Source organism: Montipora foliosa, chromosome 3 (assembly GCF_036669935.1).
Source record: "Montipora foliosa isolate CH-2021 chromosome 3, ASM3666993v2, whole genome shotgun sequence".
Taxonomy (NCBI): Eukaryota; Metazoa; Cnidaria; class Anthozoa; order Scleractinia; family Acroporidae; genus Montipora; species Montipora foliosa.
In genome coordinates, this window is record NC_090871.1 from 4,830,265 (window position 1) to 4,844,302 (window position 14,038).

Below are 14,038 nucleotides of genomic sequence, written 5' to 3' on the forward strand. Positions count from 1 at the left end.
ATATAAACTTAAACTTTAAATTATATATAAAAATTAGCACTAACCTATAGGATCTCTAAAATCTAAAATGGTAGATATAAAATCTTTAAAATTCTCTCAAATATATAACTGATTCGTCTGTCAATAAATTCCTTGATGATTAATGGACCGGAAAATATTGAAGGAAGGAAGTTAATAAATGGAGAGCGTGTTCATTGTTCATGCTACAACTTTAAAAGTGCGAGAGATTTTAATGTTCCCGAGATTACAGCCTTCTGCATGTTATGGAGACCTCCCTTACTCCTAACCAACTCCTTCAGCTCGACTTCTAAGTCTCGACACCATCCCCCTAATATGCCCATATGATATTATATTGTTTCACTTCATATCCTTGGTACGTCTGTTTTATTTTCCAGCGAAAAAGTCTGTATTTCGTGGTTTTCTCCTTCTTTTTCTCTTGATTTGTAACCCGTGGGCAACTGATCTCCAGCGTGATGACTCTCTTTGACAAGTGGTTGATAATGTGTGCCTCCACTCTGTTGGCTCTAACATTTTGGTGCTCCGCGAATAGGGGGACATCACAGAATGCTTGTGCGTTGTTCGACTCATACACTGGTTTCGGTTTCAATGGCGAGTACCAAGAGCACTGACTCTACACTGCTTAAGTCTTGCAAAATCTCGAACAAAAGGATCTTCAGGGCTGCATTATGTCGGGTAATGTACTTGTCCTGTGCAAGGGCAGTACAACCAGCCAGGACATGGGCGACACTTTCAGGAGCCTTATTACATAGCCTGCACATCACCTCGCCCGTCATGTCCGTGTGCGTTTTCTGGCAGGCATACAGCCTCACACGTAGGTAATAACTGTTCGTAGAGCTCAAACATCCCCGCCACTGTATGTGTTGGGCATCGTTTCCAACCGCTTAGCCACCAGAAACATTGATCGAAATTAAGGCTCTTGTCTTCCCTTCTCATGGAGATTAGTTTCCCCTGCCAGTTCTGTTCGTGTACCGCTTCCCATGTCTTCTGTGCCAAACCCCTTCTCAGCTCTGCCTTCAGTTTCTCTTTATCACCTCTTCACTATCATGCTTTATGCAAGTGGGGTTTGGGTACTCAAGCTGCATACCTGGCTGCCTCTTTAACTAAAGAGCTATGACCTAACTCTTCTGCTCTCTCTTCAAACTTGCGCACCATCGCCATCGCTTGGTCACCATTTCTATATAGCTTCACTTCTGCCTTTATCTTCTTCACTTTGTACTCCTCCTCGATCGATCGCAGACCTCTACCTCCCTTTTCTCTTGGCATGTCTAGAATGCCAGTTGAACCACTGGGATGTTTACCACCATTCTTAACAACTCTCTTGCGAGCTTCTCTATCTAACTTTTTAAGCTCTGTCACCGGCCATTGTTGTGTCCACATTAGGTAGCCTAACGCTGGTAATGCAAATTGGTTGGAGGCTGTTACCTGGTTGTGATCAGACAAGGGACTCGACCAGATGATAGACATTCTTCGGAGAAACTCCTTAGCTGCGCACTCCAGTGACATCCTTTCCTCTTGCCTCATGGACTCTAAGACACCCAAGAACTTGGACTGATTGCCCTCTTTGAGGTCGGAAATACACATGCTCTCGTCTACCCTTAGCCCCAAGGCATCATGGGTATGTACCCCCCCCTGTACATGAGTGACTGCACACTTTTTGGGGTTCCACTGCAGTCCGACATCTTCCATCGCCCTCTTGGTTGATTCCATAACACGATTTAGTTTACTCTCTGAAGACGCAAAGATCTTTAAATTGTCGATGTATAGAAGGTCAGTTACCTTTGCTTAGATAGTTTATAGCCCTCACTGGCACTGATCTTCCATGCGATGGGGTTCAAGCAAACCGTGAAGAGCCTGGGACAGGAGCGTCCCCCTGGGGTAAACCTTTGAGAAACCTGATTGGCTCAGATGTCTCGCGTCCTTGCTTTGTAGTCGCCACCACTCTTGTGTTCTAGCTCTTGCTTAACTTCTCTACTGTCCTTGACAACCGAACAGGGAAGCTATGCAGGATCATCATCTCCTCCAACCAACCATGGTCGACTGAGTCGTACGCCTTCTTGACGTCAATCCACGGCATGCTCAGATTATGCTTTCGCCAGTGACAATCCAAGGTCACAGTTCTGTCAATCAGTAAATTGTCTTTAGTTCTGCTTCATCCTGCACGTGCGCCCCTCTGGGCCCAGTCCATTAAACCATGCATTTCTAGATGTTTATTCATAGGTCCTAACAGGCACGACGTAGATCTCTCACATTGCCCACCTACTTTTCCAACTTTGCTGCTTGATGATGTCTGCATATGCTTTCTCCTCCCACAGATCTTTCAGTATCTTCATGTAACATTGCTTCCAGCCGTTATTTGAACGTGGTAGCTCTTTTGTATTTGCTAGTAGCAACGCTTTCTTCTTGCACTCCAACAAATCTTTCTTCATTGTCTCACTCCATTTCTTCCTTCCTTTTGATTGTTGTTGGCTCTCGCCTTCCGCTGTTTTCATCATAATGGATATAACGTCTTCTAGCCGAGCTTGTAAAAAAATCGTCTAACTAACGCAGAAACAAAATTCACTCGTTTGGAGACACCAAAGTGCCCCGCAAGAAACCACAAGGTAGTCCACAAGTTTTTAAAAACTCTATATGTATAGTGGCGCTCCAAACTCTGCTGGCTTTCGATAAATCCTGAACTTTTCGCGCGAGGCGAAGCGGCACATCTTACTTACTTGCCCCATTATTATTATTATTATTCATTATCATTATTATTATTTTATTATTATTATTGTTATCTAGGATATTAAATCTGCAAACTCAATTGATGATTTTAAACGCAAACTTGAAACATTTCTTTTTAAGTAAGCTTATGAATCATGATGTTTTTAATTGTTATCGTCTACATGTAGTTTTGATGTCAATTTCTTGTGCTTATTGTTATTTTTTAGTTTTATCTAATTCTTGTAAATAGCACCTTTGAATCTTGTAGAAAAGGCGCTATATAAATGGATTATTATTATTATTATTAGGATAGCGTGGATTCACCTTTTGAACAACTGGGGCCAGATTAGTGGCTTTTGTATGGACAATTATTTGTTTACCCAGTTGTCATGACCACTGACCAACCACTGATTGGTTAGCTTAGTTGTTTGAGTATCAAGCCACGGTAAAGGAGGTCATAGGTTCGAAATGCTAGTCAGACTGACACTTAGGGTGAGCAAAAGCCCTGCCTTTTTGAAAATGGTTGATATTTTTTCTAGTATAAGGACTATAAACAATAGGCCCCATCTCACAATTATTGAACTTTATCTATATGGGACATCATAGAACCCACATGAGGCTCATTTCGTCCAGAGGGTAGTATTGGGGTCATCGGCAAACCCCCTAACCGTACAAGAAATTGCCCCAAACCAAAAAAAACCCTGTGCATTTGATCAAAACCTATAACCACAGGCAAAACTATCAAAACTTAAAGTTTTTGAAACTGTAATTGAACTAGGCTAATTCGAGAAATTAAAGTAAATTTTTAAAAATTGCATGCAGTTGACATGCATAATTCCCATGTAGAAACTGTTCTCCAAATAGGAAAAACCCAAAAACGTACCACATCAGATACCAAATCTGAAAAGCCGCTTGTATTTTTGCAGAAAACAGAAAACCAAATTTGCTAAAAATGGGAAAAACTGCAAACCACAAGAGCTACTAAAACTGCAAAAACCAAAGGTTTAATTTTCCTCTCCTTCAACCTAAATGTCATTGGCGGGGCACTGATATAATGCTTAGAATGAGTAAGTTAAAGGAACATGAGTCAAGTCTTAAGTCAAGGGGAGTTTGCTGAACACTGAGCCAGTAAGTCTTGACAGTAATGTTCAAAAGAGTTTTCTTGAAAAGATTCTTCAGACTTCTCAACTTAAGGTTTACTGACATGTAGACAGTTTTTGTTGCTGTCATTTTATTTCAGTTAGAGGAAGCAGCCAGCAACTGGAATTCAGCATCTACTGGAATAGGTGAGGAATCTCAGGCTGATAAAGTGGTTTAAGTTACTGCAAATAGTAATAGTAATTATGAATATGCATGGCTCCCACTTGGTAACCATATGACTGAATTGGATGTAAACTGAAATTATAAAAATGTGTCCTTTAAAATGTAACAATAATTATTGTTTTGGTTGATGAGGTATTGCATGGTTAATGTCTATTATATTATTATGAAAAGTACAGAGGAATCCTTCTGGAAAGAAGGTTCCCTTGTTCTTTTGTTTACTGAGTGGAGAGGTTTTAGTTGTAACCACTAAGAAGTGCTTTCCTTGGTGTTTCTTTATGGTGTTTTTATAACATGATGGTGTCAAAAGAGATTTTTGTGCTATCATTTAGTTAAATTTATAGCCAGCCTTTCTCACTAGTAGTCCTCCTCATTTGCTTGTACATTTTGTTTTCCCAATACAGATTGTGTGATGATACTTTGGAAAATTTAAAAATCTTCCTCTTGTTTATTACGAAGATTTTGAAAGAAAATTCTATTTTATCGAGTATTGCCACATGATGTGCAATGGGAGTTACGTCTGTGGTACTGACAACCTTAAGATTTTCTTTGCCAGGAGCACCTTGGAATTTATTCCCATTTCAAGCATACCCTGCCTAGTTTTCTTGTTACAAATCTTATGTAGCTCAGTTGTTAAGCACACAAACCTGTAATCAGAAGATTATTTGTTTGTTGCTTGATAAGAGCATTGGGATTTTTATCTGACTTCTGGGGAGTCATCTCTTCAAAGGTCATTATTTAACATGATAGTTAAAGACCCAACCCTCCTGAGTACTGGTGCATTCAATTTACTTACTTGTGTGAGCAAGATTTGCCTTGCCTGTGACATCACAATCCCCAAGGCATATCATTATTTTATCTGGTGTTTGCGTATTTTAACCCTTTGTTTTAAGAGCCCCATGCCAGCAACAACACAATACCCAAGGCGTAGCGTTATTTTTTCTGGTGTTCAGAGTTCTTCCTGTTAGTTGTATATCTGCTTACAGTAAAACAATTTCCCTTTCAGGAGCAATTTACGCGGAATATCCGTTGTTTTGGGACCTTTACAGTGACTACTATTTGGCATTTAAGTTTGCAAGAGCGTACGTTTTTTTAATTCTTGTTTGGCTTTGATATACTACTTCTTTTTTTAGATAGGACCTGCATTTAGGGTATGGAAGAGGCCAGAGATTTAAATTTCAAACATAGCATCGAAAACTGATTACGTATTGCTAAATGGGATTTTACCGTTTCAAAGCTTCTTTGATTTTTTGGCTGGAATAATACAAATGCGAAATGAGAGAATTTGAGAACATAGTCATGTATTTCAACTGAGGGTACACAAGCCAGGCAAACTTGAGGCATTTTCCCTCTTCGAGAGTTACAATTTCTCATTAAAAAATTGAAAATGTTAGACTGTTATCTGTCTTGTTATGGGTTTATTGGATTCCTGCGGTCGTTTAATTCCCTGATTTCCCTCGCTCTTTTGAAGAATTTAAAGAAATGGGGGTAGTACGTCTTTTTGGAGTTTAAAAGTCCAGTCTCTTCCAACCATAAATTAAACTTCGTTGAAGACATTCATGTTTCTTCTGCCTGGGGGTGCAGGGATGGGGACTACGTAGTCACTCTCCTTCACGCTCCAGTGTGGCCCTGGCTCGATTCCGGACTCTTGGCCATGCATGTGGGGGTTAAGTTTGTTGTTGGTTCTTTACTCTGCTCGGAGAGGTTTTTCTCTGGGTTCTTCGGTTTTCCCTTTTCCTCAAGAACCAACATTTCTGATGCGGGATCTCCGTGAAAACCACTTTCGGGTGAATGGAGCTTCCTGGGTAAATAAAAATATCATGACGGTTAACTTTTTTTATTCCAAGTTTTTTTGGTGTGTAATCTCCTTTTGTTTCCTCCCTCAAGTTCACCTCAGACTCTTTGTGAGTCTTCTAAATCTTAAGAGGATCGACTCGCCAGACATATAATATATATATGAGTAACAATGATAAGTCTTGAAACCGTTTTTTTATTGCAGATTAATGAGGCAAAAGCGAGAGAATGACAGCGAGTTCATGTCTTTTGTGCTCAGCCAGAGGGGATGTCATCGACCACAGCTAGATGCCTTACTGCTTAAACCAGTACGTAGTCTGTTTTGTGTTTTCTGCAAAGGTCGTCTTAACCTTTGACTTGCCAATTGCTTTATGCAATTTCAAATTATTTCTGCTTTTTACTCTGTTTAATACAATTATTACAACAAAGCTTGAAAATTCAACCAATCTTTTTTTCTGGTTTTGCAAATTACAGGCAATGATATCTCGTCGTAACAAGGTGTTAATTAAAAACTTCGGCAACCTGCTTAAGCATTTAACGTGAATGACATTGCTCTTCAAGTGCATTTTCCGTGGTTTACTCCCAAGCTCGGTCAGTGTTACACCTTTTTCTGTTCATTAGCAGAAAATAAAATTTTCATTTGTGCCAATATAGTTAGACCAGTGGTGCTAAACTGTTTTCATTTTCACCAAACATCATTCATTTACGCTAAAATACATTCATGAACGATTTAAACACAAGCAGTAACGTTCAATAAACAGACAATCATTTGCATCTTTGGACAATTATTTGCTTGAAATGAACCTTCATGTGCGCAATAATCAACTTCAGTAGCAGCTATGTCCAACATTTGTGCTCATTGACATTCGTTGCAATGTATGTGGTTTTCATTCACGAGTTTTAAATGAACACCGTCAGGTCACATTCATCAACGGACGACCATTTTCCCAATTCAGCATTCTTTAACGTGACGATACAAACAAGAACGTCTTTATAAAGTCCATTAAAGATATATAGTTTTTCAATAACGCGACATACTGTAATTTGAAGAGGTTCTTTGGGGAAAAAATGTTCTCGAGAAAATCATTCTTAAGAAGGGATCTTTACCTATAAAAGTTTTGCTTTATACAATATTATTATTATTATTATTATTATTATTATTATTATTATTATTTTGCGAGAAAGAGATGCAATAGGAGAACAATCTGTGCAGGTAATTTTGCGACAAATATGCCTCAAAGAAACAGAATGTCGCTTGAACACCGTGAAAGGATCGGCAGGACGTTTGAAGACGAAAACGAAGATGATACTTGTAGCAACGCTTAGGCCCGTTTTAAACGTCGCAGTGCCGAATATAAGGGCCGATTTACACGATACGACTTTGTCGCATGCGACAAGCTCACGACAGGCCTACGACACGACTTACGATTGTCGCAGCGTTTTAAAACATGTTTTAAAATGCTACGAAATTTTTTCTGACGTACACAACAATTGTAAATCATGTCGTGGGCCTGTCGTAAGCCGTTGTCGCATGCGACAAAGTCGTACCGTGTAAATCGGCCCTAATGCAAATAAGAAAAATCTATTGTTTTCGCTCATTTGCATTAGATTCGGCACATGTAAAATGCGACGTTTAAAACGTGCCTTATAGAGTCAACAGGTCAACCGCAAGAAGTACTTTAGCTTCAATCAATCAATCAATCAATCAAATCCTTTATTTTAAAACGGTAATATTCAAAGCTAACAGCTTGTGGGGTCGTTTGTCTAAGGACAACTTGTCTAAAACCTAAGAGATATACATTTAAATAAGGTTAAAGTATTTTCAAGTTCAACTTTGTAGGTGTTATGAATAAACAAAATTTTCTGATTTAAAAGTGCAGGTGGAAGCACATGTCACTTTAAAAGTAAAATTCTTAAAATTGTCTAATAATCTCAGTTTTCGCTTGAGACTCCTATAACAAGTAAAATGAACAAATTCGCGTTGTTTGCTTGTCAAGTAGTTCCAGAGCAACGCAGTACTTACCCACTTAGTGTTCGAATTAAGAAGTAGATTCCATGTTGCCGTGCGTCTGTTCAGTAATAGATCATAGTGACGTAAAGATGTGGTAATAACAAAAAAGTGGCACACGAGGTGATATCCGAGTGTGTCACTGATGTCCTTACCACATTTTGACGTCTTCTGTGATCTACTACTAAACAGACGCACGGCAACATGGAATCTATTTGTTTTATATAATAAAGAATTAAACTTTATTCGCATAAAAGCTGGTGGTGACGTCAATCGTGCGTCTGTCATCTAATAGATGATACGCAAGAACCAATCAAAATGCGACAATAATTTGGGTTATTATATAATTGGAGACAGATCACAAGCCGTTGGAGCGCATTTACTTGCGCACGTCAAACCCACGAAACAAAATCTCGCCATAAATACACAATTTCTGCCTTGATATTAAAATATGAAGGAACTCTACAACGTTCCCAATTTCCAGTTCTCACGCAACCCATACCATAGTTTCTTCAATATCTCTTGGCGATAAGACTACAGGCAAGCAATTCTCGACGATTGCTCTCAGAGTCATACTACTTCCACTGCCTGACTGTTTCGCAGAGGTTAATCTCGATAAGGCATCGGCAACCTCTTTCTTTCCCGGACGGTACACCACCTTGAAATCATCATGAGCCCTTCAAACGCAACACCCAAGGTTTTAGAATGTAGTTTCGAAGGCTTTACGGGACAAGGTTGCTGGCACACGAGCACCGCCAAGGTATCGTTAAAACTAAGTATCTAATCGTTCGTTGCTTCAACAAATGTTTGCAGATTGCGCATCTGGAGAAGAAAAACTGGCGTTGAGAAATAGTAATAATGATGATGATGATGATGATGATAATAATAATAATACTCTTAGAAACGACGATGGCATAGAGATCAAGCGGAATTCGGCATTGGTCAAACGGTACAATGAGCAGGTAAGTGCGTCTGTTAATGCTGGTCCTGTAAGAGATCACCAAGGAGGAAATTCAGGAATCTTCTAAGACAGAAACCGGGAAACGAGGTGATGAGTGTATGCCTCAAGAACCAGACGTTTTCTAGAGAACTTTTCAAAGGTCCTCACGTCAAGTTCGAAGGCCTTTTAGGTTTAAAGATTTCGTTTTGTCATGGAAACACTGAAAGGACTGCATGTCTTCGTGCGTTTCAGAGGCTTGTGGAAAGACTTACTTTACGAGGCATCCCGTATGTAGTTTAAAGATTCCGTGCTTCGGTTAGGATTATCATTTCCTTTTTACTCATGCGCAGTAAGCGCATGAGGTATAAAATGCCCTCCATTTCTTGTTTTCCGTGTTACATTAGTGCATGGAAATTTATGCTTGCATACATTTACAGACTATAACTTTACGTGGGGCGGAGGGTAGGGGATTATTCAAAACAATTAATAGCTGCTGAAAAATGCATTGTTGAGTCAGAAAAATTAATAGAAAGACTTGAAAAAAAGTATTAGAGTCTTAAAATGTATGTATGCTTGGAATATCAGTCCATTTTGCATGACAAAATAAAGAGTGCGTGTTTGAAGAAATGAACCATCCCTCTCATGTTTCAAGCCCTTAAGTAGACTTGCCAAAATTCCACCTCACGAGAATCCCGGGAGAAAATGTTTTGGCGAGCGAAGCGTGATTTTTCGGACGCAAATCTACACGAGACGAAGGACTTTTGAAAGTCTAGCCCTTAAGATGTGTCATTTTCTCTTGGATGTGCATGGTCGCGCCCGAATCATCGCATGTTGACTGTTCAAACTTTGTGATTGCAGTCGCGGTCGTACGGCCCGGGTCGTACGGATCGACCTGTTGGAATAAATCTTTTTCGATTGTGGAGCCAAAGGTAAGTTGTTGACATTAAAGACAAAATTATGTATATTTTTTCTAATATATTTTACAAATAAACACTTTGCACGAGAGCGGGGATCGACATAAAGGTCATTCAAACTGATCTCCATCAACATGCCGGTCATCTCAGCTCCTAGTGATCTTTGAGAACCTTAGGGCAGCTTTGAGCGAAACTGAGACTATCTGAGAAAAAACTGATCCGACTTTTAACAATCTGATCTACTGTTGTTGTCAGTATGGGCATGCGACGAAGTCAAAATGGGGAATTCTTTCAGAAATACAGACTAGTCGTTGATATGCATTCTGTTTACGCGTATTTGGTGGCAAAGGAATTTAGAGGATGCTTCAAGGGGAAATTCTGGTTTTCTGTCTTACTTTTGTTTTACTTAGAGGCCATTTATGTGCCAGTATTGAAAAGTTTGGTTCACATTTATGAAATGTAACAAATTAATCATCTGTGGCTTTACAAAGATCTATTTGTATCGCTTTTACATTCCTGAGTTAATTCGACTCGCAAATGACGTACAAACAACCCAGGTCCAGGAATTGTTGATCTAACTAAAACTATTGCCCCACCATACAGTACGGCAAATGTAGACACACAATGTGTCAATGTCTCTGTCGGCACTTGTTTAAAATTTCAGGAATCCACTAACCTCTTCAGCTGACTTGGTTCAAATTATAAACATTGGGAATAATATGTAATCAGCTTTGTCACAATAATGCAAACAGGGACTCCGACCTATTTTTGACAGATTTGCCTGTTATGGTTATAACTTAAGCTACATTAATTATCAGTTGACATAGAGTGATACTTATAGTGGTTTGCTAAATAGTGCACTAATCCTATAATTTCAGACTTTCCTTATGTTATATCAATGTTAGCTGCCTTTGATTGTTTGCTCATGGATAATTATCATGCATATATTTTAACACTTAAACTTTACACAGTAGCAATATACTGTCTACCTAATGGGAGGTGTAAATTTTTTTACTCTCATAGCAGAGATTTATTAGGTATGGGACCCATTTGCAACATGTACTTCAATTGAAATGGATTCATTAATGAATTTGGTACAACATTTTCAGAATACATGTGCACAAAATCTGTTACTTACTAGATTAAAACGTGTTAACATTATTAAAATGTAAAACAACAGTGGAAGCATTGTTCATTCATTATATGTTCGAAACCAAAATTTTAGACCCTAGGAGCACTTAAATGATGTTTATCTTTGTTCTTGCAAAGAATGTCCTGGTGTTTCATTTTATTCTATTTTGTTTTTCCACCTCAAAAGTATTGTAACTATTGCACCTCTCAAACAGTTGATATTATCATTGAGAATGGAAGAGCAATTTATCAGAAATGTTACTCCAGCAAAATATGTTTTTATTTCTGATTTTCTAAAGAAATTAGACGTAGGCCGCTGGCCATGTAAAAGTTATTCATAGAGCAAGATGTCAGGGAAATTTATCTTGTACATTTATGTGGTTCCCAGTAAACAACAGCTTACAACTGCCATTTTGGATAATAAGGAAAGTAGCTCATGCTTTTTGATGTGAATATCTAGCTACTGCATTAGTTAGTTGTGTTTTCCAGTGGTATGCAAAGTAAAAGATGAGTTACCACGTTTTTGTATACAATAGTTCTGAACCAAAACATGTAACAAATGTATTTTCAAATGTAGATTCTGTTATTGATCTCTTATGTTCTGTTATTCAAAGTAAATTTAATTGTGAAGCAAACTATGAGGTTGCATTCAAATATAGAAAGGAAACAAATAATAAGAAAGCATAAATTATCTACTTCAGAAATTGCAGCAAACTGGAAGAAAGAAGAGAGAAATTTACAGCCCAATGGACCCAGAGAAAAAATAAGAACTTCCTTCAAATTGTTTTGAAAAGTACAGGTCTATGGACCCATCTTAAAAAACAGACTCTTTCAAATAAAGATGATAAGTATAGGTCAATGAACTCACATGATAAAGAGCAACTTCTCTCAAATAGATTCTTGTAACACCTATATACTGTACCTTTTTTGTGGTGTACAATAAAGTTATTATTGTTATTATTATTATTATTATTATTATTAAACTGTCAACAAAAGTACAAATGACCTGGCAGCGCATGAGTAAAGGCTACTTAGAGCCTCTTGTGAGTACTTTTTTGTTCGGTTCGTTCTTTTACAAAAATTGTGTTGTTTTAAGGATAAGAATCTTTGTTCTCGAAGAAAGGAGGGAATGCAGTGTCGTGGCGTGGAAAATGGAATCAAGTTAATGTTGTCAGTGATTATTAGGTGTAGTGCGGCGATAAGCTCCGGTTTAGCTTATAGTGGTTTAATTCCAACTGAGGAGATACACACGCAGGAAACCATAAACTTCACAAAGCGCGCGGTTCTAAAACAAAAACGAAAATAGCGATGACTGAAATGTTACTGAACGAAATAGTTCCAAATAAATGAAAGCAAATAAATGCAAAACACGATAGGTACCTCATACAGTAGGAGATTTCCGAGATATAAACCAGCTCACAAGAGAAATTTGCCAAACAACTTCCACACATAAAATTTCCAGGTTTCAAAAGAACATGGCAAGAAAAACTGTCCGAGACTATTATGGGCAATTCCGTAGGCCCGCAATACGCACAAACTAGATCCTACACCTGGCCCCGAAAGACCAATGAGCCGAGACGGCAAGGTATCTCCCTGGGCGACTATCGCACACAGTTGCTGCTGCAAGCATTGCAATGCAGTATCGGGGACTATGACGGGAGCGAAATGTGCCCAGTGGTTTCCACTGATGCAGAAATATTTTCCTCTCTGCTTAAATAGCGAGGAAATCGAAGGATAACTTAGTTTTAAAGGGGTCGAGTAGTTGAATTTAACGTTCTGCTTATTGGACATTCAAAAAACGTTCTTTTTTGTACCGTCACATTGAAGAATGTTGTAAAAATTATGAAAATGGTCGTCTGCCTTGATACAATAGAATGTGAGTGTTTATGCAAAACTTGTTAATGAAAATCACATACTCTAACTTCTATTGAATTTGATTATTGCACAAATGAAGGTACATTCCAAACAAATCTTGGGCCGTTTGCAGGACCTAGTCACACGGCTGGATGTCCTTTGTTTGCCGCAATGGTGCTGGGACACAAGGACACAAGCGTTCCAGAGCCAAAGGCTCTGGAGTGTCACTGTGTTAAAGTGCGCAATAGACCGCATATTCATATTTTCATTATTGGACTGGAACTAGCTTGCAATGGAGGCTAATGATTGGAAATGTTTTCAAATGGAAATTTTTTTAAATATATTCCCCCGCATTATTATCCATTGCAAGCTAGTTCCAGTCCAATACTGAGAATACGAATATGGTCTATTCTTTTCGAGCACTTATCGTTTTTTTTTTCGGTGGGAAATTCTTTTGTTTTCGCAACAAACTAGTATTCCTTGGTGAGCTTGCGTCCCAACATGGCGTCCAAGAGTGACATGTGACTGAATCCAGAAAACAGCCTAGTAAGGCTTGTGTGTTACAGTGCATTTCACAAAACTTTTGACAGGCAATTTGCGAAGTTCATTGTAAATTTCATAAGTTCGCTTCGAACTTGGGAATTTCATTACGTAGCTGTTAATCAAATGGCGAACTTTGAAACGAACTTGCGAATTTCGCGCCGAACTTCGTGGGAATGAACACTGAACACTCGTCACAAAAACGCGTTGTCCGCGCAAGCAGCTAAATGCTGGAAAAGTATATTTTCATTTTCAAGAGTCAGTGATGCCTGTGGAATAACGCTGTATTTCTTGAAAGAATGTAAACCGAGATCTTGTGTTACGCTGCGCCTGCATGCACGCCACAGGACATTTTCGGGCAAACGTTGGAACGTTATTCTCTACCAGTTTGTTTTTGATTTCCTTGCTGTAAATGCTGGGGTTGGTAGTTTTACAACAGTCCATATAAATATTCACATCATTCAGCACACGCTGATCGAGTGATATTTCTTCATTTGTTGTCTTCGATATTCCCTCTGCGAACGAAAATATCAACAATTTTGGCAATGGTTTGTTTGGGAAGTCTCAGTTCCTGTCCTACATGCTATTCCCTCTTTACAAATTTTTTTCTTTGATTTTAAATTCGAACCATATCTTAGGAAAAGGACATCCGTTTTGGAGCAATTTTTGCTGCACACTAAATAATTGAAACATATGATGTAATTTACGAAAATCGTTTTCTAACGTTTTAAACACCTGTTTTCCGTTTATTAAGCAAGTATACACTAACCTCACCTTCTGTTAAGATTTTTGTACTAAATTGTTCCCCTTTCTGTG

General features: G+C 38.6%; 1 protein-coding gene and 1 pseudogene across 4 annotated transcripts in view; one reads left to right on the forward strand and one right to left on the reverse strand.

The window, feature by feature from the left end:
- Nucleotides 1–14,038, forward strand: part of LOC137996553 (rho GTPase-activating protein 20-like) — a 64,408-nt gene that overhangs the window by 11,973 nt on the left and 38,397 nt on the right. For 3 of the 4 annotated variants that reach the window (XR_011122327.1, XM_068842003.1, XM_068842004.1), the window contains 3 exons: nucleotides 3,962–4,007; nucleotides 5,048–5,123; nucleotides 6,041–6,143. Coding sequence is in view for 3 of the 4 variants with exons in the window: in XM_068842003.1 (XP_068698104.1) it covers nucleotides 3,962–4,007; nucleotides 5,048–5,123; nucleotides 6,041–6,143 (225 nt within the window). In the remaining variant the exon portion in view is untranslated. Of the gene's footprint in view, nucleotides 1–3,961; nucleotides 4,008–5,047; nucleotides 5,124–6,040; nucleotides 6,144–8,305; nucleotides 8,604–14,038 lie in introns of those variants that run through there. The other variant, XM_068842006.1, reaches the window with a different exon arrangement.
- Nucleotides 199–864, reverse strand: LOC137994128 (uncharacterized; annotated as a pseudogene).